The sequence below is a fragment of the Pelodiscus sinensis genome, chromosome 6, assembly GCF_052426305.1.
Source record: "Pelodiscus sinensis isolate ZL-2025 chromosome 6, ASM5242630v1, whole genome shotgun sequence".
In the NCBI taxonomy this organism is placed as follows: Eukaryota; Metazoa; Chordata; order Testudines; family Trionychidae; genus Pelodiscus; species Pelodiscus sinensis.
Window position 1 is genome coordinate 69,146,427 of NC_143057.1, and position 27,894 is coordinate 69,174,320.

The 27,894-nt window shown below is 41.7% G+C and overlaps 1 protein-coding gene across 3 annotated transcripts in view; it reads left to right on the forward strand.

Moving 5' to 3' along the window:
• Window positions 1–27,894, forward strand: part of ST8SIA4 (ST8 alpha-N-acetyl-neuraminide alpha-2,8-sialyltransferase 4) — a 101,821-nt gene that overhangs the window by 10,677 nt on the left and 63,250 nt on the right. For all 3 annotated transcript variants that reach the window (XM_089779307.1, XM_006128785.5, XM_089779306.1), the window contains exon 3: window positions 14,981–15,238. In XM_089779307.1, the coding sequence (XP_089635433.1) occupies window positions 14,981–15,238 (258 nt within the window). The remainder of the gene's footprint in view (window positions 1–14,980; window positions 15,239–27,894) is intronic.

The window sequence follows — 27,894 nt, forward strand, 5'->3', positions numbered from 1 at the left end:
CATTGCAAGTTACTGAAGCATTGCACTCTGATATGTTCTTGTTCAAAGATCAGGCCCAGTATTAAAATTACTGTTGAGTTGGAAATCCAAGTGTGTAGTTACAATATTCATGTTTCAGAAAATATTTGTAATATTGTGACTTTGTTGCCTGCCTCCTCTCCCCCTACCCCCCCGCCCGCTCCCATACATGTGCTGGGATACATATTTTGTTATGCTGACTTACTATGTCTAATACGTTTTCAATAGGGATTTTTCTCCTTATTTGTTTTTTTTTCTTCTCTGTTAATGTTTTGTTGCCCGTCTCCTTTAGGTTAGCAAATGAATGCTCTTAATTTACTATAGTATACATCAGTTCATTGCCATAACGCTCTTGTAGTCAAACATCTGTAGATGTGTTCCCATCCTAAAATATCAAAATCTGGTGTTAGCTCATGTTCCTTGGCTGGCTGGTATGGTTACGGATAAACTTCCCCCTTAAACACTTTCTATTCAGAGGGCTCATCTAGACTACGCTAGAGTGTCAAAAGAGGATATGCAAATTCTGCAGGAAAGCTCTGCTTTCGAAAGTAAAAGTAGTTTAGCTGCTGCTTTACATGGCTTTTGGACAAAGGAGGGGGGGCTGAAAAAGCTGCGTCTAAACTACTTTCCACATCTAAGAGGAAGAAGATATCCTCTTTCGACACTCTAGCGTAGTCTAGATGAGCCCAGAGTTTCCCAAAACTTAGGCATAACACATTAGGCCTTTATCTACAGTGAAGTTCATAGGACTTCACAATCCTTATGCTGATTACTGAAGCTAATGTCTTAAAATATATAGGCTAATGAATGCTAAAGCTATGGGCTACAGTGCTCAGGAAAAGAATTCTAAAAAAAGAAAACACCTTCTCATGGTCACATTCTTTTTTCAATTACACCAGTAGAAATTGGCAGTATGTTTAATTCAGTTTTATATTGAAGTAGCTCTGTGTGTGTTTCTCTGTTTAATCCAGATTTTACCACCTTTGCTAGTGCTGGATTGTGTCTTAATGTGTGAGTAGTCTGACTGAACTCTGTGAGGGTAATTGGTAGTGTGAAGTATTGTTCACAAACAGGGTTCCCTGTCTGGTGTGTGTCTGTGCAGGTGTGCACCAAGAATTTCACTCCCTCCCACCCCATCAACAGAGCCAAGCATCTGCGACCCCAGCCACCATGCAGCCTGACTTCTAATACTAAATGAATGAATACTAAAAATAGCACCATGGCCCGGCTCCAGCCCTGGCACATGGGGCAGCCACCTGCCATGTGGCCCAGCCCCTGGAAGCAGGTGAGGTCAGGGATGCAGCACTAAATATAGCACTGCAGCCCTGGCTCCAGCAGCTGCATGCCATGCTGCCCTACCCAACAGGTGCAGGTGTCAGGAAGGAAGAAGGTAAGGTATGGGGTAGAGGGATGATTAAGGGGAAGGTAGGAGTGAGGAGAGGAAGGGGATTGTGCTGAGGGGAAAGGAGGCGATCCAGGCAGGAGAAGAAAGAGGAAGGCACCAAGGGGTAGGGTGGAGGAGCGACAAAAGCTAGGGGCCATGAGGAGACAATGATGGGAAAGGGCAGGAGGGGTGAGGGTGAATGTGAAGGTGTCAGTGGGGATGAGGTGACAGAACCGGGTGGTGGTGGGAGAGGAGAGTGGAGGGGCATGGCGCAAGAGGAAGGAAGAAGAGAGGGGAGAAGAGGGGTTGTGAAAGGAGGGGTGGACATGAAGAAGGTGGAACTTGGAGCAAGTCATGTGAGGGTGCAGAGGGGCATGAGGAGAACTGAAGCAGAGGGTGGTGAGGGGGGTGGGTACCAGGGAGAAAGGGGGCATGGTGGGGGGGGCAGCAGGCACCAGGGGAGCAGATGGGTTGAGGGGAGGGTGGGAGACATGGCAGAAGAGGGGGAAAAGGGAGAGGTTTATAACTTGGGTGCCACAGTGCCACACATCCGAACAAGTGCACATGACCTCAATATTGGTACACAAGACAAAACTCATTGCACTTATGGATGGTAAATCTTAGAGGGAACACTGTTCAAAATCTGGCTCTTAAGCTATTTTTTGCTTTTATTAGTACTCTGGAGCCCATATGACTCATGCATACTTATTAGTTAATAGCTAAACTATTTAAATTTATACCTAGTGTAAATCAATGTAATTCCTATATCAGATGTGACTGAGAACAATTTGGAACGGGGACTGTGAATGAGCTCAAAAGAACACTTTGTGACTTTCAAATTCTAGGTTGTAGGGCCAGTAATTTAACAAAATCATTGTTTTATTTGTAAATACACTCAGTTTGTTATGGAAGTAATTGAGAACACAATTATGAAACTGAGTAGTAGCCCTTTTTAGTCTCTTTCCACAGTGTAACCATTGAAAGCAAATCTGAGGTTGTGCAAGGCAAACCATAAGTATGACCCTCAGCACTGTATTTGTCTGAACAGGGCTGGCCTTACCATGAGGCGAACTGAGGCAGCCGCCTCAGGTGCCAGAAGGTGTTGGGGGGGGGGGGGGTACCACTAGGACCCAGAGTGTAGAAAATTGTCAGCTGCTGGTACATATGTATCCTCTCTGCTCTAGATGCACAAAGATGAAGTGCAATGAGAGGAGTAGAATAGGAAGAAGGCAGAATTGAGACCTTTCAAAGTTTTGGCCCAAGTGAGGGGGCATGGAGGTGTCATTTGAGCTCCTCGCCTCAGGTTCCAAAATGTTGTGGGCCGGCCCTGTGGCTGAAGTTTTAGAAGGAAGTGCAACATATCATATGGTTGACAAATTATATTTCCTCCAGTTTCAAGAAAGCACATTTAGCATTATAGTAAGGAAGCGTGTCAAACACACTCCAAAACTTGTTTCTAGTATCATGCATATTAGCTGTAAACTATCAACAAATTTCAGAAAAGAGTGTAAAGCTTTTCAGCTTAACATTGTAGAAACAATTGAGAAATGCAGATCTAGCTGAAACAAAAATAAACATATCATTAGGAGAACTTTTTAAAATATTTTGGGTGCCTTCACTATGGAGCTAAATTGTGCTCCTGAAATTGATACTGCCATGGACTTTAACAGATTTGGTGAAAATGTGCTAAATAGATGGGAGAGCACTCCCCCATTGGTTTCTGTACTTCACTTCCCTAAAGAGTAAGTCAGTCAGCGGGAGAGCATTTCCCATTGATGCAACATGGTGTATATGCTGTAAGTGGATCTTGCTAGATCAGCTTCAGTTGCTCACATAACCGAAGTAGCGTAGCATAGCTTTGATTTACTGCAGATCAAATCTTTGTTGGAGTAAGTGTTTGAAGTTACACAATGATTTGTTTAAATGATGTAGGCTATGGTGTCATCTCAGCAACACATGCTATTAAAAGTAAATACTCCATTACACCAGTGTAAAGATACTTAGTCTTCAGCAGCTATGGCAAGTCATTACCACTCAAAAAGTGAAGACCCAATGAGCATGGATGTCATGGAAATAGCGCATCCAACAGATGCTTTTATCTCAACATGCCTCAAGGCTGAATCTTGCCCTGGGCCTTAGTGCAAGGGGGATTAGGGATGTAGACAGATGCATCTCTTTTTCAGGAATTCTTACAGCCAAGGTACATGCTGGTCAACAATTGTATGAAGGTCGGGAACAACTTCTACAGAGCTGACCATGCCTCTTGGAAACACTGTCCATTGCTATATCTGGCCCCCTTTCTGATACTCTGTTTCTTAGTGTTTAGAATCTATTCTTCTGCTTCTATGACAGACTCTCTGCCACTCGTTTCCCCCTGCCGCCCACCACCGTGTAATAATAAATAAGCTCTTTTTACACCATTGGAGTCATAGGGACTAATTTCAGAATGTCTCCAGCAATCCCTTAGAGTGTTCTGACTGCTAAAGTAATTGTTTAGTTTTTCCAAGTATGTTAAATGTGCTATGTAGATCATGAAGATGATTCATACTCCTATTACAACTGTTAATATGAATAAAGTGTTTTTGCTTGTGGTGTGAGAGATGCCATAGCAAATACAGAGAAAGGCACAATAAAAAAATCTAGCACCTACTGAATAATGCAATAAAGATGTCAGTTCTTTTGCAATGGAGAAATAATTTGTGAAGCCTTTAATATATAGTGTATAGACCTTTTATATAAGCCATAGTTGGCAGTCACTGCTGTGTTACATCAGCCTGACACCCACAATAAAAAGTTTTTAAAATGTGAAAAAATCTTAATAGTAAGTTTTGCTTTCTGCAAAGACAGCATGTTTCATGATGTTGCTGGGCCTAACCATTAGGAAGCTGAAAGCCTAAGTCCATTGTATACCATTTTTTGAGCTCTCTCCATTAACATTTTTACTTGCTCCAGTAAATAGCAGCTTTCCACAATCCACAGAAGTCCTAACTTTTTTTTACTGTCACTCACAAATTAAAAAACACAAACAGAGGGGGCCCTTTAATTGAAGGAGGGGGACATAATTAGTAACTGGAGATATCAGCAAATCTGCTGCCTTTCCAGTTGTATCTGCCCTGGTGGGAGAGTGATTTTCAGATTGATTGTATTCTTTGCCAGCTGACAAGTTGATTTGATAACAGATAGACGCTCCTGTGCCTATGGGGAGGAGACTGCTTGGCTCTCTCAGTATTAGGGTTGCCGGACAGTCTGGTATTTGAGCTTTCTGTCCAGGAAACAAATTGAGAAAATACCGGACATATAAATGTCTGGTATTTTCTAATTGTTTTTATTATTATGAGTATCAGTACGTAGTTGCATACTGCCTAGCTGGTAGACACACTCACACTGTGTGAGCGTGTCTACCAGCTAGGCAGTACGCAACTACACGGTAGAGAGGAGAGGGGGGCGGGGCTGGGGTGGGATGGAATCCCTGGGGCCGGACTCGCCTGTGTGCCCTGCTGGGACTGTGCATGGGACGTGTAGCACCCTGGGATCTGCGTGAGCCACTACCTGCTGGCCAGTTCCCTAGTCCAGCCCCACTCTCCCCACCCCCTCCCAACCAGCCCTGCTTTCTGCTGGCCGGTTACCCCTCCCCCCTCCAATCTCCCCCAGCCAGCCCCGCTCCTCCTGTCCTCCACTGGGCCAGCCCCGCTCCTCTCCCGGCTCGTCCCGCCCCCCTGAGATCAAGTGTGTCTGGTATTTTTTTTAAACCATCTGGTAACCCTATTCAGTATCTGCCTGGCTGTCTGTCAGTTGGAAGAGACTACATTTGCTCATAGAAACTGACACCCTATTGATGTCATTTCCTTGAGTTCTTGCTTCAGTAGATGATAGTGGGGGGGCGGGGGGGGGGGGGAAGAGGGAAGGAGGGTGTTGAATGAGAGACTGCTGTCAGAATAGAGAGGGTGTAGTTGAGTTGATGAAGAGCTTATTTGTCCAGCGAAGACTCAAGCACATCTAAAAGGTTTTGGTTCAGATATTCAAAGTCCCACACAGTGAGTGACCACCTTCCTTCACCTCTTTTAAATGCCAATACTGTGGAATCCTTTGAGGGAAAGCAGAGAGAAAATTACCCCAGTATTAAGTGTGTGGTGTCAGGGAGCAAAGGACGATTTCTGCTAAGTAAGATCAGTCGGTGCCTACAAGATGCCCCACCAGGGCTTCGATATAGGTGTTTTGTATGTGATTCTGTAATCAGTACTCATAACTAAATTTAGTGCACTCTTTTATTCATTTGTCTGTGAAATCCATCAATTAGTGTAAGCTCCTCAGACTTGGGATCTATTGTTTGTGCGTTCTGTGGTGTGCCTAGCACACAGATGGGTGCAGTAAAAAAAAAAAATGTGTTGAATATACTGATATGTGGCAAACCAACAAATGACATGTCAAATGTACTGAATGATTCTCTAGCATCTTTCTAAAGGAGCAGTTAGTAATGTGTGAAACTTATGTGCTTTTATAGATTTAGGCGTCTTGTTTATTCTGTACAAAAATACACACAGGTACCAAAACTGAACTAGAACAGCCCAAAGAAGACTTCAAGTGAAAAGACAGCCGGGGTTTGTTATTTTTGTATTATATGTAGAGAAATTAGTGTTTGCTACTGTCAATGATCCATATGATATTTAAAAATCAGAGAGACTGCTTACAAAGATATTTAAAAACACATGCAGATATTCTTAATGGTGACTGTTTGCTAATCAGTTTTCCTTTGAGACCTCAAACATGCCATTTTTTATAGACTGCAAAAAGCTCATTGCAGTTACTAAATGTGTACATTTTTAAATGTACACGTATTTAAAGCAATTGTTAAAACTGCGTATTTAAAGTCAGTTAAGTCCCTTCTTAGTGATCACTAGGCATAGTGAGAGCCTGGAAAAATATTAAAAATTGGCTAACTGAACTAAACTGCACATTTTTTTTCTCTCTCCTTTGGAATTGTTAAAAATTAAATAGCCTGGGAGACAGATGCAGTTCTAGCCAATTGGAGGCTTTAAGCAGAGAAACTTCTCAACATAAACTTAAAAAAAAAGCAAATAGGGGGCTGCTTAGGGCCTTAAGCAAATGTTTTATCTGTTTGTCTAGAGTCAGTGTTGCTAGGCAATATCCAAACTTTTAGCTAACTAGGCATTTGGATAAACGGAAGTGTTATTAACTAAGCTAGGACTACATGTGAGGTACTGTGTGTTTTGGATAAATAGTATTTGCAAATAACTGGAATTATATAATACTTTCAGTTCAGATGCATAGTTGAAGGCAAGTTGAATTGTTCCCTTTGAAACAATATTTTTGATTCTCCCTTGTAATGTAATATAATATTAATATAAAACAGTCTGTGCAGTCACATAGGACCACAGCCTGCTTTTAGAGACATGTGTGCAAGACTTGTTTAGGAGTGAGAATTGTGAGCATGTGGAGGGGGAAAAGTGTTCATCTAACTCTATTCAGCCAGATAAAGGAAGGTAACTTAAGAACACCCTTTTTGGGGAGAAAGCATCATTTAATTAACAACAAATGTGTTCTAACTAAATCTTTCATAACTAATTTTGAAATTAAGAACCTCCTTCTGCATTCTGGATGGTGTATGCTTAATATTTAGTAAGAGCTAGGCTAATGTTTTGCAAGGTCCAGACCTCTCAGTGTAGTTCAAATACCTTAACTTTGTAGTGTTTCTGGGATTGGTCTGGCTTCCTTTGATATTTATGGTGCTCTTTTGCAATCTCTTCTTATGAGTCGTTTCTACTAGAGATAACTAGAAGAATACCCCATATTTTTTCAGAAAACTAGAAGTTGCAGTTCTAGCTGTCTTGGGGTTGTGAGTCATCTTGGGCACATCTGTACTTACCATACTAGTGATGCTCTGGAAGTCGATCTTCTAACATTCAAGTTAGTGGGTCTTGTATAAACCCATAAATCAAATGCTGAGTCCAGCCCTCACCGGCATCCAGTACACCCCCTTCTGTGAGGAATAAGGGAAGCTGACAGGAGCATTGGCTCCTGTCGGCCTCTTGCTGTGTGGATGCCGCTACTACTTTGCTTAAGGTAAGCTGACTCCAGATACACATTATGCATAGGTGAAATTGCGTACCTTAAGCTGACCTGCCTGGTCTAGTATAGGCCTTGTATAGGCCCTTGGGAGGTAAGCAAAAGTGTGTGGTCCCTGTGATTTTAATCAAGAAAATCAGCCAATATTTAGTGGACTACAAATCAATGCAGAGCCTACAGGTTCAAACACTTTACCCACCCAACTCTTCTTCTGCCTGCACAATTCTCAGGCATAGGCTGGAGAAGCCACCATTGTTTATGGTACTATGGCACAGTACAAATACTGTAATTTATCACTAGAAAGCTCAATATGTATATTAAGAAAAAATGCCAGCTTATCTAAAAGGAGATCATAGAATATCTATCAGAAAGAAATAAATCTCATTGCTAATAACTACTTATGGGGTGTTAATCTGCAGTTATGCCTAAAGTTTTGATGATCTGAACTTCCAATTTCAGTTTCTAAGAGAATTTTCCTATAAATGAGCATGTCAGTAAAAGAGATGTCTTGTGAACTTGTCCTCTAAACAAAACCACAGTTTTGGTGAATTACATTTTATTCAGATTATTCCCATACATATGTATTCCATTAATTTTTAATGGGAGTGGAATCAGGACCTTCATGCATTTAAAAGTAATTTGATAACTAGTGAGTTTAGGCCGGGTGGGCAATAATTTTTGCCCAGGGGCCACTTCAAAAATTTTTGAAGTAGCCCTGGGCCACCCTGGAAGGGATGGGACCTAAACAGGAAGGGGTGGGGCTCCCCCACTCTCAGGCCAGTCAGGGGCGGGGGAGCACCCTAAGTCTTCTCCCGCCCTGCGAGAAGCACGTGGCACTCTGAAGTGCTGTGGGCTACTTGCAGGGCTGGGACAGGGTGAAGGAAGCTTCATGCAGCTTCCCCCATCCTGAGGCCCGCAGGGCGGAGAAAGCTTTGGGCGCTCCCCTGCCTCCAGGCCCTAACTACACATTCATTAATTACACATTCAAATTAATAAGTACATGTCAAGTTCAAGATATGGCTCTTTCTAGCTAATCTTTTCCAAGTTAATAGAGATAGAAAGTTACAGTAGACTTCTGATAATCCGGAACCTATGGGACCTAGGTGATGCCGGATTATCAAATATGCCGGACTATCAGGAGGTACTATAAGATGGTTATATACTGTATATAAAGTGTTCTTAACGCTTTTTATTGTACATACTGTATACAGTATACTGTAATGTTTTAGTTTTTTAAGCCTTTTTTACCCTTTTTGCTCAGTTCAGCTGCTGCCGCTATTATCTTGTGACTCATTTTTTGCTGAAGCTCACTCACTAGGCTCTTGCCATTTTGATGCCGGACTGTCGGAGTGCTGGACTATTGGAGTTTTACTATGTCTCTTTAGTTTGTATACAGTACCTATGCACAGGGAAATCCTGTTGCAAGCAAATATAGCTGTGCATTTGTTAACACAAATAGGAAGGGGCCACCTTATTAACTGAAAGGGGGTTTCATAGGTATTGAAAGTGAATACTGCTGTTACCCTTTTTCCCCCATGATTCGTATTTCACTTACTTTCACCTAATCACTGAGGGTTTCTATTGTGGCCATCATCGTTCTAGCTGTAGTCACTATTTCCTTTAAAAAGCCCCAGCTCTGAAAGCTGTATTCACATGTAACAAATTTTTTTACCAGGCTTTTAACACTATCTGTACAAATGTTTCTTTTATTCTTTTTCACAGTCTACTCATTTATATCTCTGTTGCAGGAGCCCCCCAAGACTGGGTGCATCAAACCCACCTGGCTCGTAAATCCTATTAAATGTACAGGCTGGAGAAAAGAGTGTCTTTCTACCTCCCCCTAGCTCTTCCTCTCCACCTCTCTCCCCTCCAAAAAAACCACCCTGGCCTTTCCATTTAACAAATGTTTAAGGCATTGAAGGTTTTAATATCTCCCACTTGGCTTCATTATTCTCGGTCCTTCATGCATGCCACATCATCAGATGTACGTGCTTTGATACTATTTCATACAGATATAAGCCCTAAAATAGAATCTAAAAGTTTTTCTCTCAGTTTCAGTTAGATTTAAGATAGAGATAACATTAGAAATTTTTTTACCATGTTTCACTTCCCCTTAAAGATAAGGAAAATTCCATCATTGGAAATATTTTATAACCAGTTTCGTTGTGAGACATTTTCATCTATCTCGAGGCAGTATACAGGGTAGCTGACTGGTCTACATGATGTTGCTATATTTTTGTCCCTTCACCCCAGAGAATATTCTCTCATTTCTTTTTCCCAGTAGGTACTTCTTAATAGCTTGTTCAGTAGTTAGAACAGTAGGATGATTTTCCTGGTAAATATTGATTCTGTTCTAAGGATTAGCCATGCAGTGTCCTTAAACTACATAAAAATAGCATTTTCTTAAGTTAAAAAAGTGCTTGTTGTGCATTAAGAGTATTCTCTGGTGACTTTAATGACAAAAATATGTCTCCTAGAACTTTTTTCTCCTGTTAGAGTTGTAGAACCAATGAGATAAAACATCTTTTGAGAGAAAGCACCATTTAATTGCTAACAAATATGCTTTAATTAAATGTGTGTCTATAACCAATTTTGAAATTAAGAACCCTCTTCTACCTTCCAGATGGTGTATGCATAAGGAGCAGTCTCCAGTCACTCTTTAGGAAGAGTTAGGTTAATGTTTTTGCCTGGTCAGAGTAGTTCTAACACCACTTCCACGTTCTGGCCAATTAAATATCTACTTAACTTTAGACCTTTAGTTAAGTAAGTAATTCCTTGAATAGAGATGGACTTAAACATGTGCTTAAATTCTTTGCTGATTTGGGATTTGTAGCTGGTAATATTTGTATAATTGGACTCTGACAGAATGGACCAAATTCTTTCCCGTCTTCTGCATTACCAAGATAACTATTGAGGCCCAGTCCAAATGTACAGTTACACTAGTTAAATTACAGATGTGATTTTTAAACTGCTGAAGCTAAATTACTGCAGCTGTTGGCGTGGATACTCTTATATTGGTTTAAACCTGGCTGTTGGGCTTGTAGAGCTACAAATGAAACTGATATAAATCAGATTTAAATATTTGAGTGTCCACAGAAAGATACTCTTGATTTGAGTTAATGATGGCTTATTTTGGTTCATCTAAAGCTATTTCTAATTTACTTAAGATAAACCAAAATAAGCAAATATTAAGCCAAAATTAGTGCTTATATTAGGGTCTGCACCAGTATAACCGAGCTTACAATCATAGAAAACTAGATGGCGCTTGGACTTGATGACCTCTCAAGGTCCCTTCTAGATCAGCCCTGATAGAGGTCTATCCAACCTGCTCTTGAATATCTCCAGTGATAAAGATTCCCCCACCTCCCTAGGCAACTTATTCCAGTGTTTAATCACCCTGACGGGAAGTTTTTCCTCATGTCTAACCTAAACCTCCCTAAACCTGCAATTTAAGCCCATTGCTTCTTGTCCTATCCTCAGAGGCCAAGGAGAACAATTTTCCCCCCTCCTGCTTGTAACACCCTTTTAGTCACCATCTTTCTTGAAATGTGGTGCCCAGAACTGGGTACAGTACTCCAACTGAGGCCTAATCAGGGCAGAGTAGAATGGAAGAATCACTTCTCGTGTCTTGCATCTATTATTGCATCCCAAAATATTTTTTTTCAATAGTTTCAGTGTTGACTCATATTTAGCTTGCAGTCCTCTATGACCCTAGATCCCTTTCTGCAATACTTCTTCCTACACAGTTGCTTCGCATTCTGTATGTGTGAAACTGATTGTTCCTTCCTAAGTGGAGTACTTTATTAAACTTCATCCTAATTACGTCAGACCACTTCTCCAGTTTGTCCAGATCTCTTTGAATTATGACCTTATCCTCCAAAGGACTTGCAACACCTCCCAGCTTGGCATCATCTGCAAACTTAAGTGTGCCATCATCTAAAACTTCGATGAAGATCTTGAAGAGAACCAATCCCAAAACAGACCCCTCTGGAACCCCACTTATTATGCCCTTCCAGCATGACTGAGAACCATTAATAACTACTCTCTGAGAACAGTTATCCAGCCAGTTATGCACCCACCTTATAGTAACCTCATCTAGGTTGCATTTTCCTAGTTTGTTAATAAGAAGGTCATGCAAGACAGAATCAAATTCTTCACTAAAATCTAGGTATACCATTTACACCTCCTCCCCCTTATCCATAAGACTTGTTATCCTATCAAAGAAAGATATCAGATTGATCTGACATAATGTGTTCTTTACAAATCCATGCTGGATGTTACCTATTACCTTTATTATCCTTCCATATGTTTGCAAATGAATTTCTTAATTATTTGCTCCATTATCTTCCTTGGTACAGAAGTTAAACTGACTGGTCTGTAGTTTTCTGGATTCTTATTTTCCTTTTTATAGATAGGCACTATATTTGGCTTTTTTCAGTCTTCTGGAATCTCTTAATGAACTTGTTTCATTAAACCACTGCAAGTTTGTAGGTGAGGCTTAAATTGAATTTAAACTGATTTAAGTTAGTGCTGCAACTTGTGTGTAGACAAATACTAAAAGAATTATACATGTGCAAGCACACTGAATACTTATACCAAGTTGGTTCTTACAACTGAAGGACATGGTGATTAGAGGAATTCTTCAAACCTTTCAAAAGTACAGTTCCAATGTGATAATGAATCTCATTTAAAAAAGTCACTGGGGAAATCCACACTATCTCCTGCTAATTTTCATGTCATAAGTGCTTGGTTTACAAGTTTAAAAATGGGTTTTGTCTAACTGCCATCCATGATGACTTGATCAAGTCAGGGAGAACCATGCTGATTCATTCATTGATTTTTTTTATTATTATTATTTTTTAAAACACAAGGGCTACATTGAAATTCTTGTAAATATTTTTTTAGCTTACAGGTTGCTAATAGCATGATATGATGCAGTTCGTTTTGGAATCTGTGCATTAACTCATATGCCAAATAGTTCTCAAAAATGCTACTCAAAACCAGTTACCATGCATATACTCTGTCCAACTTTTAAACCTTGAATCTTTGGTCACTTAGATAAGTAATTGCTTATCACATTTAACTTTTTAATTAAGAGATTTCTAATGGAGTCTTAGCATATCTTTATAGCACCTGAAATGCCAGACTCTGATACTGTGGGATTGAAAATCATAGAGCTAGAAGAGACCTCAGAAGGTCATCAAGTCCAGCCCCCTGTTCTAGGCAGGACCAATCCCAACTAAATCAACCCAGCCAGGGCTTTGTCAAGCCGAGACTTAAACACCTCTAGGGATGGAGACTCCACTACTTCCCTAGTTAACCCATTCCAGTGCTTCACCACCCTCCTAGTGAAATAGTTTTTCCTAATATCCAACCTGGACCTCTCCCGCCACAACTTGAGACCATTGCTCCTTGTTCTGCCATCTGTCACCACTGAACAGCCTTTCTCCATCCTCTTTGGAACCTCCCTTCAGGAAGTTGAAGGCTGCTATCAAATCCCCCCTCACTCTTTGCTTCTGCAGACTAAACAGACCCAAATCCCTCAGCTTCTCCTCATAAGTCATATGCTCCAGCCCCCTAATCATTTTGGTTGCCCTCCGCTGGACCCTCTCCAATGTGTCCACATTCTTTTTGTTGGGGGGGGCGGGGCCCAGAACTGGACATAATACTTCAGATGTGGCCTCACCAAAGCCGAATAAAGGGGAATAATGACATCTCTGGGTCTGCTGGCAATGCTCCTCTTAATGCAGCCTAATATGCCATTAGCCTTCTTGGCTACAAGGGCACACTGTTGACTCATATCCAGCTTCTCATCCACTGTAACCCCCAGGTCCTTTTCTGCAGAACTACTACTTAACTGGTTGGTCCCCAGCTTGTAACTATGCTTGGGATTCTTCCGTCCCAAGTGCAGGACTCTACACTTGTCCTTGTTGAACCTCATCAGATTTCTTGTGGCCCAATCCTCCAATTTGTCTAAGTCACTCTGGACCCTATCTCTGCCCTCCAGCGTATCTACCTCTCCCCCTAGCTTAGTGTCATCCGCAAACTTGCTGAGGGTGCAATCCATCCCCTCATCCAGGTCATTAATAAAGATATTGAACAAAACCTTGGGGCACTCTGCTAGAAACTGATCACCATCCTGACATCGAACTGTTGATCACTACCCTCTGGGCCCAGCCTTCTAGCCATCTTTCTATCCATCTTACCGTCCATTTATCCAATCCACATTCCCTTAACTTGCTGGCAAGAATATTGTGGGAGACCATATCAAAAGCCTTGCTAAAGTCAAGGTATATAACATCCACTGACTTTCCCATGTCCACCTAGCCAGTTACCTCATCACAGAAGCTAATCAGATTGGTCAGTCATGACTTGCCCTTTGTGAATCCATGCTGACTATTCCTAATCACTTTCCTCTCTTCCAAGTGTCTCAAAATGGATTCCTTAAGGATCCCTTCCATGATTTTTCCAGGAACAGAGGTAAGACTGACCGGCCTATAGTTCCCTGGATCGTCCTTCTTCCCTTTTTTGAAGATGGGCACTACATTTGCCTTTTTCAAATCATCCAGGACCTCTCCCGATCGCCACGACTTTTCAAAGATAATAGCCAAAGGCTCCTCAATGACATTTGTCAACTCCCTCAGCACCCTCCGATGCATTAAGTCCGGACCCATGGATTTGTGTACGTTTAGCTTTTCTAAATAGCTCCTAACCTGTTCTTTACCCACCATGGGCTGTCCATCTTCATCCCATCTTGTGTCACTTAGCGCAGAAGTCCAGGAGCTGACCTTGTCCGTGAATACAGAGGCAAAGAAAGCATTGAGTACTTCAGCTTTCCCCACATTTGTCACTAGGTTAACTAATTCATCTAGTAGGGGCTCTACACCTTCTCTGATCACCTTCTTCTTGTTAACATGCCTGTAGAAACCTTTCTTGTTATCCTTCACATTTTTAGCCAGTCGCAATTCCATTTGCGCTTTCGCCTTCCTGATAACCCCCCGGCATTCTCGAGCTATACATTTAAACTCCTCCCTGGTCATTTGTCCAAGTTTCCACTTTTTGTAAGCTTCCTTTTTGTGCTTAAGTTCACCAAGGATTTCCACTGTAAGTCAATCTGGTCTCCTACCATGTTTGCCTCTCTTGCTATGCGTCGGGATGGTTTCTTTCTGTGCCTTCAATAAGGCTTCTTTAAAATACTGCCAGCTGTCCTGGACTCCTTTCCCCTTAATGTTAGAATCCCAGAGGATTCTGCCCATCAGATCTGAGGGAGTCAAAATCTGCTTTTTTGAAGTCCATGGTGTGTATTTTACTACTCTCTTTTCTTCCTTTGGTCAGGATCCTGAAATCTACCATCTCATCATCACTGCTTCCCAGGTTGTCACCCACCTCCGCTTTCCCCTCTGAAACCTCACACTGTTCTATGTTATGTTTTTTAACCCTATTTTTAAAAGATGGCCTAACTGTGGAATGAATGTTGTTTGTGTTTCAAAATAGGAAGAATATTCTTCGATTTTTGGATGCTGAAAGAGATGTCTCAGTCGTTAAAAGCAGCTTCAAGCCAGGAGATGTAATTCACTATGTGCTAGACAGACGTCGCACCCTGAACATTTCTCAGGATTTGCATAGCCTCCTTCCTGAAGTTTCACCAATGAAGAACCGACGGTTTAAAACTTGTGCAGTTGTGGGCAATTCTGGCATCCTCCTGGACAGTGAATGTGGAAAGGAGATTGACAGCCATGACTTTGTAATAAGGTGAGCTTTTATCTGCAACTGGGGATTATATCCTGCTGTCTGTCTGTCTCTTGGGGTGGGAGGGAGGGATGGGAAAGAGACAGAAATGCTTTAATCTGAGATCAGTTTCAGGTCTTATTTGGAATTACTGAGTAATTGATCTGAAATGATAGGCATCACACAATGAAAATAAATGTCTATACATTTTTGGTATAGAAAAAACAAGCTTACTTGTATATTGAAAGTGAGAGGTCTCCAAACTTGGAGGTAGAAGAGAGATTAATATTTTCTGTGTGCGTGTGTGTGCGCGCACGCGTTCGGTTTTATTCCAGATAAAATCATTACTCTGATAGTTGGTTCTGTGACAAAAATATTTTTTCCCAAAATCTTTTTCTGACTCTTGTCTGGTGTATATATGGCCTAGCAATAAATTACTTTATATATAGTAGGTGGGGCAGAATTTCATTGTCATGCATTGGAATTTAGCTGGATGGCTTCTGATAAGGACACATCTATCTTGCTACACACTGCACTGAAAAATGTTCCCAGAGCATGTACAAAATTTCATATAATCCATATGTGTGTAAACACTCAAACCATACTCAGTTTCCACAAAAATTTGTCTTAGGACTTCAAAGATCAGTGGCAAATTAAGAGCACTATTTGGCAAATCATCATTATATGACCATACATTAATTTACACAAAAAAGATAAATATGCTTTTTAGGCAAAATCTCTGATATGGGACAAGGAGGGTGAAATGGTGATGATAGTGAATTACTATATATGTAGTTATTTCACATCATTGCTCCTATTCTTGGTTTTCCTTTTCTGATACAAAGCTGGCGGTCAGAAAAAACTTGAAAGGATGGGGTCTGCAAAAGGAAAAAATATATAGTTCTTTTGATAATGTTGAGAATGGGATTTTCAAAAGCTTTCAGTGGAATTTGGACATCTAACTCCTTTAGGCAGCTTTGAAATGCATGCTTTAAAAAAAATCCCATCACCTTTTTCCTAATACAGTAGTAATGATTGCAGGAATGATTCATTAGTATTTTCTTCAAAGGCATAATTTTAGGCTTGAATAGAGAAACACATCAAGTTTTTTCAACAAGACTTAAGAAAACCTCATTAATATATTGGTCAACCTGAAATGCATTTCCTCATCATGTACTTCATCAGTTGTATTCATCTATAAAAAAAGCAATTTTGCAAAGATGCCAATAAGACTGAAAGTAAATCCTTTGAACTCTAGTGTGGAAAAATGCTATATGCCACTCTAGAGTTGACACACATCAGTTGTTTCTGTACCTTGCTACCTGAAGGGGCTGACTGACTTTCGACAGTGACTCTGCAGAAAGCTGGGAGGACATAAGCAAGAAAAGTATCAAGAGTTGGAAGTTATAGTATGATGTCTGTCTGCACACTCTGCCTTTCACTCTGTTCGTTTTGTCCTACAACACATGACCAAGACACTGTACGTACAGATATAAGAGCTGTGTTTTTATTTTGGAATTATTTTGGAGTTATTTTAGTCACTGGCCAGACCCTGACCTTTCCCTTTCATGTTTCTCTTGGCAGAGTCAAAGGCTATGTCTAGACTGCAGCGTTATACAGGCAGTCCCCGGGTTACGTACAAGATAGGGACTGTAGGTTTGTTCTTAAGTTGAATTTGTATGTAAGTCGGAACTGGTACATATTGTAGGGGAAACTCTAGCCAAACATTTCTCCAGAGCTCAGTTTTATTCTCCCACACCTCACTTCCCTCAGTCCTTTATTCTCAAGCTGAGGTGTCTGCTGAGAAAAGCCGCTCCGCGTCTCCCTGGTCTGCTGGGGGGGGGCGCTAGCTTCGCGTCTCCCTGGTCTGCTGGAGGGAAGCAGCTAGTGCGGGGTTGCCTCACCCTGTTTGTAAGTAGGGATCCGATGTAAGTCGGATCCATGTAACCCGGGGACTGCCTGTATTGGAAAAAGATACTCCAATTAAGAACTGCAATTTGCGTATCTTTTTCCACTCTTCTTTCTCCCCCCTCTCCATACCTCCCCAGAAGAGGCTTTTCCAAAACTTGGCCCATCATCAGGGGGCGAAATTTCAGAAAAACATCCTCTTTCGGAACATCCCTTACTCTGCATACAATGAGGAATATACAGGGATACCGAAAACATGTTTGCTTTTTCAGAAATTGTTGAGAGTAGCGGATGCATTCCTTGGATGCAGCAGAGCTTTTCTGGGATACTTCTGGTATCCCACAAAAGCTCTGCAGTGTAGACATAGCCAAAGTGTTCCCAATACAAGTTAGAACCACTACTTGTAGTGGAGAGACTTCATTATAAACTGTCCATTGCCTAACTGCATTTAACCGATAGCTTTTTTGTTGTTGTTATACCCTTTTCAGGTTTAATGTGTTTGACTTGACAGGCTGCATAATGGGACAGATGTCCTTCAGAAAATCTGGTATCCTTTGTGAAAACAACTTATGATTGTCCCTCAAAAAGCCCTGGATTCGGCAAAGTACCTAAGCACATATTTAACTTCAACAGGGATTAAGCACATGATTAAAGTTAAAAACTTATCACTAAGACCTCTTCTGCCCATCGTCAAATCACGTAGCTAGTAGTAAAACTAGAGGATGAGAACTAATATGAATTTTGAACTAACAAAGAATTTGAGACTGATGGAATAAAGATACACTTTTGCAAACACAATCTACAGATATTTAGCCTGTGAATAAAAGGAAAATGCTCCCTGATGTTTAATATTGAACTTTATCAAAGCTTGCAATTCCATCATTTAGATTGGCAGCACATATATCACTTCAATGCAATACCACCATATCAGAGGAACAAGCATAATAATTAGTATATCCACTAATCCAGAATATGGTCAGGTTATTCAGGAGTACTTACTCTTTATTCACAAGAAGGATGGATGTGTACATGAGACTTTGGAGCATGTGTGGTACAGATATTTTATTCACAACTCAGACTTGAACACGCTTCAGAAGTGGCCAGAACGTGTATGGCTAAAGTATGTTGCAAGGCTTTTCACTGCTTAAAGTATATAGTAAGGAAGTCCTTTAGGAATTATAGGAGAAGAGTGAACATATCTTTTTGTTGGAAAAAGGAGAGACGGGAACCTAATAAGAGTACGCAGCACTTCAAGCTGGATAACCTTATTGCTGTAAGGGCTCAGGAATAAACTCCATCATGACTTTGCTGATTTCTTTGCTTTTGGTTGGTGTCTCTAAAAATAAACGTTTTCTATTTGTTTCTCACATTTAGCTTATTTTGAAAAGAGCAGTTGTATAATGTACATGCTATATTGGCTCTGCTCTTGAGGATACAAACTAACAAAGAAAGCTTCTGTAGGTTCTAACGTTTTTGTGTAGTATGAGCAGTATGAACAAATAATCTTAGGTATACCATTTTGTTGAATATATAATTGTCAGTTTTGGTAATGTTTTGAATCTTAAGAGATTGGAAGTAAATAAGAAAAAGCATGTGTATGATTTATTAAAAGTATATCTTTATCACACTACCCATAATATCAGTGTTATTGTTCGTTGGTTGGTGAAAATGAGGCCAAATTCTGAGGGTAGTGAGGGTACTTCAGATATTCTGTAATATTTGGATTATGATACAGTAAATCCAGCAATCTAGCATTAGAATATGATAGAATATGATGGAATTGGATACTACATTTAAAGGTGACCTGAAAATATTACTTTAATGCAATACAGGCATTATCAAGGGTAGAAGAGAGCCTTCCATATGTAGCTTATTTTCATTGTATAGTGTCTCATTTCCATGGTCATTAATAACTCCTCTCCCCTCCCCTCTGACATCATTGTGCTGTGTGCTGCTCATGTCAGACCTGGCACTGGAAGCTAGCTAAAGGAGAAAATAACTAGTTTTGTGTTTAGAATGTTTTTGTTAAGCCAGACTTTTAAAAATAGATACCTGTCTGTTCCAGTGTGTGCCTCTCTATTAGGTAACGGTGCTAGTAAATTATACAATTGCAATAATCTGATTACCACTAACTGCTCTAAAAGTGCATATGCAAACATGCATTTGTTTGCAAATGCTACTGTATGCTTTGTAAGTGTAACTATCTGTTTCTACCCTACATATTGCACATCTTAAGCAGTGATTTTTCTCAAAAATAGCAACTCTGCACACACAGAACTAGACTCCCTTCACTTGGCAGTATAAATCAGGAGTAACTACTTGAAAGTCAAGGGGCTAGATATTTTCCTGGTGTAAAGTGGCTTGATTCTGTGGAATTCAGCAAAACTACAACAGATTAAGCATCAGAAGGTCTGACCCAGTTGATTTAACTTGGTGAGAGAAGAGAATTGGGCCTGTGTTCTCTTGAAATGGTAATGATTGCAAATTATTTCCTCTCGAGTCTATCCTTGTCACCTTTTAAAACTAAGTGTATAGAAGTAAATTAACAGTGATCCCTGCATCTACGGTAGTGATGTGATAAATCACAGCATGTACCATTTCTGTATGATACCTTGAAAAGGTTCCTTAACTCTAAAAACACCTGTCACTCTATGAAAAGGATTCAATGCTGTAAAAAATAAGATAGCCTGTGAGCTATCAGTGTACTGCTGAAAAATGGCCTGGCTCTACTTGCTGCTGTTTTTCTGTTCTCTAGCTGTTGAATCAGACAGATACAAGATGGTGCTCCTGTGTAAGATTAAAACATGTCAGGCTTATTCCTCCACTGAGGAAAGTTCTAAACAACATTTCTAGTGCTGTTGCTGTCAGGATTTAAAACAAAAAAGTGTGCAGTATGAATCAGTACATCTCTGCAACTGTAAGGACTTTTCTCTTTGGTTTCCTTTTTCTGTGTGCGCATAGTTTTATCATGCTTTTCCATTAGAGATAAATTGCAAGTACTTAGGACATAGCCATAGGGACTACATGTTCTGAATGCCTTCAAATAACGAGGGTAAAATAGGCATTCAGAACACAAATGAATTTAACCTTAACTATTTATGTGTTTAATGTATCTCAGTCATGGAGTACCAGCTCTCACTGAATGAGGTTTTTCAAGCATGAATTAGGCTAGTGATGTCACACCCACTAAAGAGTGTAGAGTTAACCTTAGTAGGGCAATGAAGTGGCAATTATTTTTTGTTGTGTCGTGGTTAAGATCTTTCTTTAAAAAATGAAATTGTACGCTCTTTGGCATATATTACACAACTATTATAATGTTTCCACGTATGAAAAATGAGAGCTACTTAAGTACCTGCCAAGAAATGAGTTCAGGATTCTTTTGTGTTCCTATAACTGCTCATGATTTCATGAGCACACAAGAGAATTCAGTTTATATTTAGGTTCAGAATTTTAAGAATGCTGAGTAGTTAAGGAAAACACCTTAGTTTTTTCGCCACAGGACTTTAGAGTTCTGATGTCCACTGCAAAAGCTTTGAGTGTGGTTGCAGATATTTTGCATTGCTACAACAAACTAAGGAGCAGATTCTGCCAGTTTTACTGAGGCTACGTGTAATTACATCTCTGTCGACAGAGGGATGTAAATGAGGCACTTCAAAAGTGCATATGAAGCGGGGATTTAAATATCCCATGCTTCATTTGCATAATTGCATCATGGTACTCTTTCAAACAAGCGCCATTTCAAAAGTAAAACCGCAGTCTATACACGGTTCTTTCAAAAACGGCAGGCTTTTTCGAAAGATCCCGTAAACCTCAAAAAATCTCTTGCCCAGACTGCAGGCTCTGGAGTGGGTCTGGGTATGAGGGAATTGGGGTGCAGGAGGAGGCGTCAGGGCTGGGGCCAAAGGATTGAGTGGAGGGTTTGGGTGGGAGGCATAATCTGTCAGTTCCTAGTCAGCAGTGCAGGAAGGCTTCTAAGGCAGAGTTCCTGCCTATCCTGGCACCACGGACCACATTGCATCTGCTGCGCATAGTCTGTGGTGTCGAAAGGCAGGAAGTCTGCCTTAGTGCTCCCACTGGTCACCCTAGAGCAAGGCGACCCAGTGCCTGACATTTCGGCTGTGTCTAGACTGGCCAGCTTTTCCGGAAAAACTTGCCAGCTGTCTACACTGGCTGCTTGAATTTCCGCAAAAGCACTGACTTCCTACTGTAAGAAATCAGTGCTTTTTTTAGAAATACTATGCTGCTCCCGTTTGGGCAAAAGGACCTTTTGTGCAGAACTTTTGCGCAAAAGGGCCAGTGTAGACAGCTGAGATTTGTGTTGTGCAAAAAAGCCCCGATTGCCATTTTTGAGATCGGGGCTTTTTTGCACAAAAGCGCATCTAGATTGGCCACAGACACTTTTCCACAAAAAGTGCTTTTGCGGAAAAGTGTCCGTGCCAAGCTAGACGCTCTTTTTTGAAAATGCTTTTAACAGAAAACTTTTCCGTTAAAAGCATTTCCAGAAAATCATGCCAGTCTAGACGTAGCCTTCATGACCCAGTATTGGGTTGTGACCTGTACTTTGAGAACCACTGGGCTCATTGGAGCATTTCAGCTTATCCCTGAGTAAAGGGCAGAATCTGCTGCTCTGTTCAGAGAGCATCTCTTTGATTGTAGTTTGCCTGCTTCCCTCTTGTTTGGAGGGGAAAGTAAGTTCTTGTGAAGTAATTGTCTGGAATAATGGCAACTACTGCATGTATATTAGCAAACTGTTATTGTGCATATAATAGGGATGGAAGGGAGTAGTCAACTACCCATAAGCCTATGCTTATCAGCAGTCGAGTCAACTACTCACATTTCCCCTACTTGCCCTGTTCCTTCTATATCCGAAGTGCTGGGGGGGGGGGGGGGGGAAAGCAGGTTTAAAAGCTGTTCACTCCCAGGACCATTTCTGTGATGCTGCCCATCTTTCACCCCATCGCTGCTGCATCTATCTGAGGGAGAGGGGAGCAGGGGTTGCTACTGGATGGGCAGGCAGCCTGACTCAGTCCCGATTGGTGCCAAACCCAGCTATGGCTCTGCAATTTATAAGGTAGTAGGAGCAGGCTGCCTGCCCCCCTCCCCCCCCCCCCCCCCCCCCCCCGGCTGCTACTACATTTTAAATGCAGAACCACCACAGGCTCATCATTTAAAATGTAGTAGGAGGAATCTGCCCAGCTCCTACTGACTTTTAAATTGCATAGTCACAGTGAGGTTTGGTCCCAAACCCAGCATGAGCCAGGCTGCCTATCGACTAATTGAGTAGCTGATAGAATTTTTATTGACTACTTGATTGTTTAAATACCCCCCTCTTAGCACTGCCGGCACAAACCAACCAAATGTTAATTTTAATAGCAGATCTTCCATGGAGATGTAGACTGGTCAGAGAAAAAGTCTTTGTTCATTATATTCCGTAATCTTGACTCCCTTATACTCAGAATTGTTCACATACTAAACATGTAATCATCTTGGGTTTGTAATTCACATTTTGAATTATATTTTACCAGAATTTATTTATGTATATATGATTGCAGTCCTTACTTGTACAACTGGTTCCATTTGCTTTATATAGAAAAATCATGCATCACTTGCAGTGAGAGACTTAAAAAAAAAAAAAAAAAAAAAAAAAAAAAAACCTTGCCCCAAGGTCTGTTCAAGTGAGTAAGGGTTTGTAGGATCACTTTGCATGAAACTACTCTCTCTCTTAGAGATGTAGAGACATACAGTTTATGTACATATTTCAAGTATTTCTAGTCTACAGGCTAGATAGACGTGTCTTGAATTCAACTGCAAAATGAGTCCCTACTTTCTTGAGGATCATTATTTCCTATATTCAGTGATTCACAAAGTGTCAGTCTGAAATTAGCGCCATTCAGACCCAAAAGGTTTGGTAGGTGGGAGCATATTTTACTCATTCCAGAATAGCAGAATCTTAAAGAAATTTTGCCTGTCGTTTATTGCAGAACATAATTAGATCTCCTTCCAGTTTGTCCAGGATCTGCAAGTGATTAATACTTAATCTTGTACACTTTATGCCTGGTCACACTTCTCCAAATAGCCTCATTGGAGTAGTGATGTGTCACCAATTCACCCCCATTTAATAGTAATTTAATTTCAGTGCCGCCCCCTCCCCCCGCCTGCAAATGATCCACATCAGATTCCTCTGTTTTTATGTTGGTTCATGTGAATACAAATCCAGTAGTTTTGAGTAGAATACTGTTAGTCATGGCTCCCTAGAGGCCTGCTATAATGAAGCCTACAAGTAAAAGCTGCCACTTTGTCAGTGTGCTTGAAGTCCTTTTTGCTCATGTCTCTGTTTTAGTGATGTGATTTGTTTTACTTTATTTTTATTTATTTATTTATTTATAGGGGACAGATGGCAGGGAAGGTTGCACTTTTTTATCTTAAGAGATTTGATGGTTTTTTTATTAATTTTGAATAGACCAGTTAGTTCCACCAATTAATAAAACCCTAAAATATACAGACAAATAACTGACTTGTTCACATACAACTACCTCTCTAAGACAGATTTTATTAGTCTGCACATGCAAAGATGGGGAGTCTGATGGCACCTTAACAGATTTATTAGGGCAGAAGCTTTCATAGCTAAAACCCACTTCATCAGATGAACAAGAGTAGAAATCAGAGACAGGTGTATATATATCTGTTAAGGTGGTATAGGATTCCTTGTTGTTTTTTAAAATCAGACCATGTGGTTCAAGGTACTGTTGACTATGAATCCTTTAACCAGTAGAGTCACCATCTTGAGACAGATCTGAGTAGATCATGACTAAAGCGCCCCACTCTTGCAAGTTGATCTGAGTGGACAGAGCACTGAGCCCATTGATTCAAGTGTTTGCACAAATCCAGCTTGTAGGATCAGGGTCACTGTATATTGTAAGATGAGTTGGTCTCAGACAATTTCATAACATGTTTGTCAAGTTAAAAAACAAGCAAAGATGTGAACTACAAGAAGCAATGGTCTATACCTTCAGTGCTTTTCTGGTTGTGATATAAAGTGTGTGTACACCTATTTAAGTCATTAAAATGATCACTGAGTACCAGTGATTTGAAATAAATAAGTCGTTCATGTTTCTGTCAGTTGAGAAAGTGGAGGGAGGATGGGAAGGGGGAGGCACGTTCAGCCTTTTTGGTTGAGATGGAGTCTAAATGTCTGGTTATGTATGATGTTTTTTGGGGGGCAGCAATTTGAGTGAGGGGGAAGGAATTCGGCTTTGTTTTAACCTCTTTTGAATATAGGTTATTGAACTTGTCTGAATATGATTACCATGTATGACAATCCCCAAACATACCATTCCACATACATAAGCCTTAATCGCATGCTGGTGTAAATTAAAACTGTTCCTAGCTGCTCAGAGCAATGACAGCCCAACCTAGGCTGCAATGCTGCCCAGAATCCACATAGTGCTCCTGTGGGCCCACTACTGGTTTGTTTCTAGCCGTGTTACCAGCATGCCTTCTGTGCAGGACTAAGGGGGGAGAGCATTATGTACTAGCCCTATGTTGTGTCTGTGCCAGGAGAATGCAGCTCCTGTGTAGAAGTTGTATGCCTCAGATGGAATCTGTCTTTTGTCAGAGAAATTCTTTAAATGTAGAGATAAGAGAGATACCTTAATAAAGTTACCTATTGTACATTTCTATACCTTCCTAATAGGATTTCCAGATGGTTTCAACAAAAATACCAGACATACTTGACACTACATCACAATCTACATTTCATCTTGCAGTAAAACTCCATTAGTCCGGCATCCAATGCTCCGGGACTCCTGATGGTCCGGCACCATCAGGAACCCGGAAGTGCTGGGGCAGCCGGACAGGCTTCCCCCGTTCAGCTGCTGCTGAAACTGACCAGCAGCTGAATCGGGAACCCAGGGGCAGAGCAGCTGGGGTGCTGCCGGGTTGGTCTTGTAGCGCTGCCCCTCAGGGCCACGGGACCAACCCAGCAGCACCCCAGCTGCTCTTGGGGACGCCTGGGGCAGAGCAGCTGGAGTGCTGCCGGGTTGGTCCCACAGCGCCGCTCCTTGGCGCTACTGGACCAACCCGGCAGCACCCCAGCTGCTCTGCCCCAGGTATCCCCAAGTCAGCCGCTGCTGATACTGATCAGCGACTGATTCCAGAAAGCCAGAGGCAGAGCTGCTCTGCCCCGGGCTTCCTGGATTCAGCCCTAGTCAGGTTCAGCAGCGGCTGAATCAGGACGCCTGCGGCAGAGCAGCTGGAGTGCTGCCGGGTTGGTCCCACAGCGCCGCTTCTTGGCGCTACTGGACCAACCCGTCAGCACCCCAGCTGCTCTGCCCCAGGTATCCCCAAGTCAGCCGCTGCTGATACTGATCAGCGACTGATTCCAGAAAGCCAGAGGCAGAGCTGCTCTGCCCCGGGCTTCCTGGATTCAGCCCTAGTCAGGTTCAGCAGCGGCTGAATCAGGACGCCTGGGGCAGAGCAGCTGGAAGGCTGCTGGGTTGGTCCCCGCAGCGCTGAGGTTTGGCGCTACTGGACCAACCCGGCAGCACCCCAGCTGCTCTGCCCCACGTGTCCCCAAGTCAGCCACTTCTGATACTGACCAGCGGCTGACTCCAGGAAGCCCGAGGCAGAGCTGCTCTGCCTCGGGCTTCCTGGAGTCAGCCGCTGGTCAATTTCAGCAGTGGCTGAATCTGGAACAGCTGGGGTGCTGCTGAGTTGGTCCCGCAGCCCCATGGGGCAGCACTACAGGACCTACCCGGCAGCACTCCAGCTGTTCTGCCCCCAGATTCCCCGATTCAGCCGCTGGTCAGTTTTAGCAGCGGCTAAATCGGTGAAGCTGGGGGCAGAGCAGCTCCAATGGTCCGGCTGCCCGGATCACTTCCGGGTTCCTGATGGTGCCAGACCATCAGATGCCGGACCATCGGAGTTTTACTGTAATTGGAACTTGAGAAAAAAAACCATAGTTGTTTATTAAGAAGGTTTGCTCTTAACTTGATAGGAACAGGAGGTAAGAAAGGGATAGAAAATTTCTTTTCATTGCTAAAGCATGCAGATACAACAATGAATCAACAGGCAGAGAAGCTGACAATTTTATAAACTCTTCAGAGCAGACTGCACGTTAAGGTATTGTATGATAGACAATTTCAATAAAATTTAAAACTCTTTGCTGCTTCTTCTGCAAATGCTTCAGTCCATTGTCCTCTTTCTGCAAATTTTTCTGTTGTGGAGTAAAAGCGCTTTGAGTACAGTATGTGAACAGTGAGTGAGAAGAGTAGTGTCTTGAATAATATTGCTCACTTCACTTAGTGTTTACCTATGCATCTGCCCCAGATTTCTCTATTCTCCTTTCAATGTCTTAGCAAAAATTTGGCTGTAGACCTCTGTGGCACAAGATTTAGGATGACACTTTCCTCTTACTTTGTGTTTGGATAAAAATATCTTGGCTTGTGGTCTGGCAACATCTGTGGTCCAGTGTGTTTTTTAGTTAGCCAAATGTCCACTTATCATGAATGCAGCCAAGTTTCCTGCAGTCCATAAAGTTTGTTTACAGCCACTAGTCCTTGTTCTCAGTGTTCTATACTGTTATTTAGCTCTAATTTACCCTAAATGTCTTCTAAGAGCCCAGAAGGTGTTGGTAATGCTGCTAGACAATACTGACCTCGTGTGATTTGGCAAATTCTTTGGTTTGACACTATTCAGGTCTCCAGGTTGCTGGACTAGAGAGGTTCAACCTGCAAATTTAGAGTACAGGCAGTCCCCGGGTTACGTACAAGATAGGGACTGTAGGTTTGTTCTTAAGTTGAATTTGTATGTAAGTCGGAACTGGTACATATTGTAGGGGAAACTCTAGCCAAACATTTCTCCAGAGCTCAGTTTTATTCTCCCACACCTCACTTCCCTCAGTCCTTTATTCTCAAGCTGAGGTGTCTGCTGAGAAAAGCCGCTCCACGTCTCCCTGGTCTGCTGGGGATAGGTGAGGGGGGGTGCTAGCTTCGCGTCTCCCTGGTCTGCTGGGGGGAAGCAGCTAGTGTGGAGTTGCCTCACCCCGTTTGTAAGTAGGGATCCGATGTAAGTCGGATCCATGTAACCCGGGGACTGCCTGTATCACAAATATTGATGGCAGTCTGAAGGCAACCTTCAGCTTTGGCTGATGCTTTCTCATTATCCATTCTGGTGCTCTTGTTCCTTTTCTTACATGCATGACAAATTCTTCTTTACCAACTGATCTTCTTTCTTGTATTAAGTTCCCAATTACTTCCATCAGATAAAAGTTGTATAAAAACAGGTTACATCTTCAGCTGATGCTGTTCTTCATTTAATACCCCTGAGAAGTGTGGTGGGCAGAAGTGACTTACCTACAGCTACTCTGTTTCCAGTCTTTGGGATGGCCTGAAGCCCCTTGTGTGAGTTAGACCAGCTCTGAGATTATTCTTACTTTGTTGCAGCTGGAATGTTCCCTTTGGGGTTTCTGATGCAGTGCAGGATTTCTCCAGGTAGGCCTTTTCCATGTCTTGGCATGTCCAATGTGCCACAGGCCAGCTTTAAGAACTTTTAATTACCAGTGGGAATAATCAGTTCAATGAGCCCCTAACATTGCCATTTACTTTAGTTGATGTTGTCAAGTGCTAAGCAGATTTGAAAATCAGGGCAACTGTTTAAAGATTTAGAAACCTAATTTAAGGTGCACAGTTCCATGAATTTTGGCATGAATGTGCAATTTGAAGGAAGATCAGAGTCTAAACCAGTAGACCAATAATGATGGGTGACTACAGCTT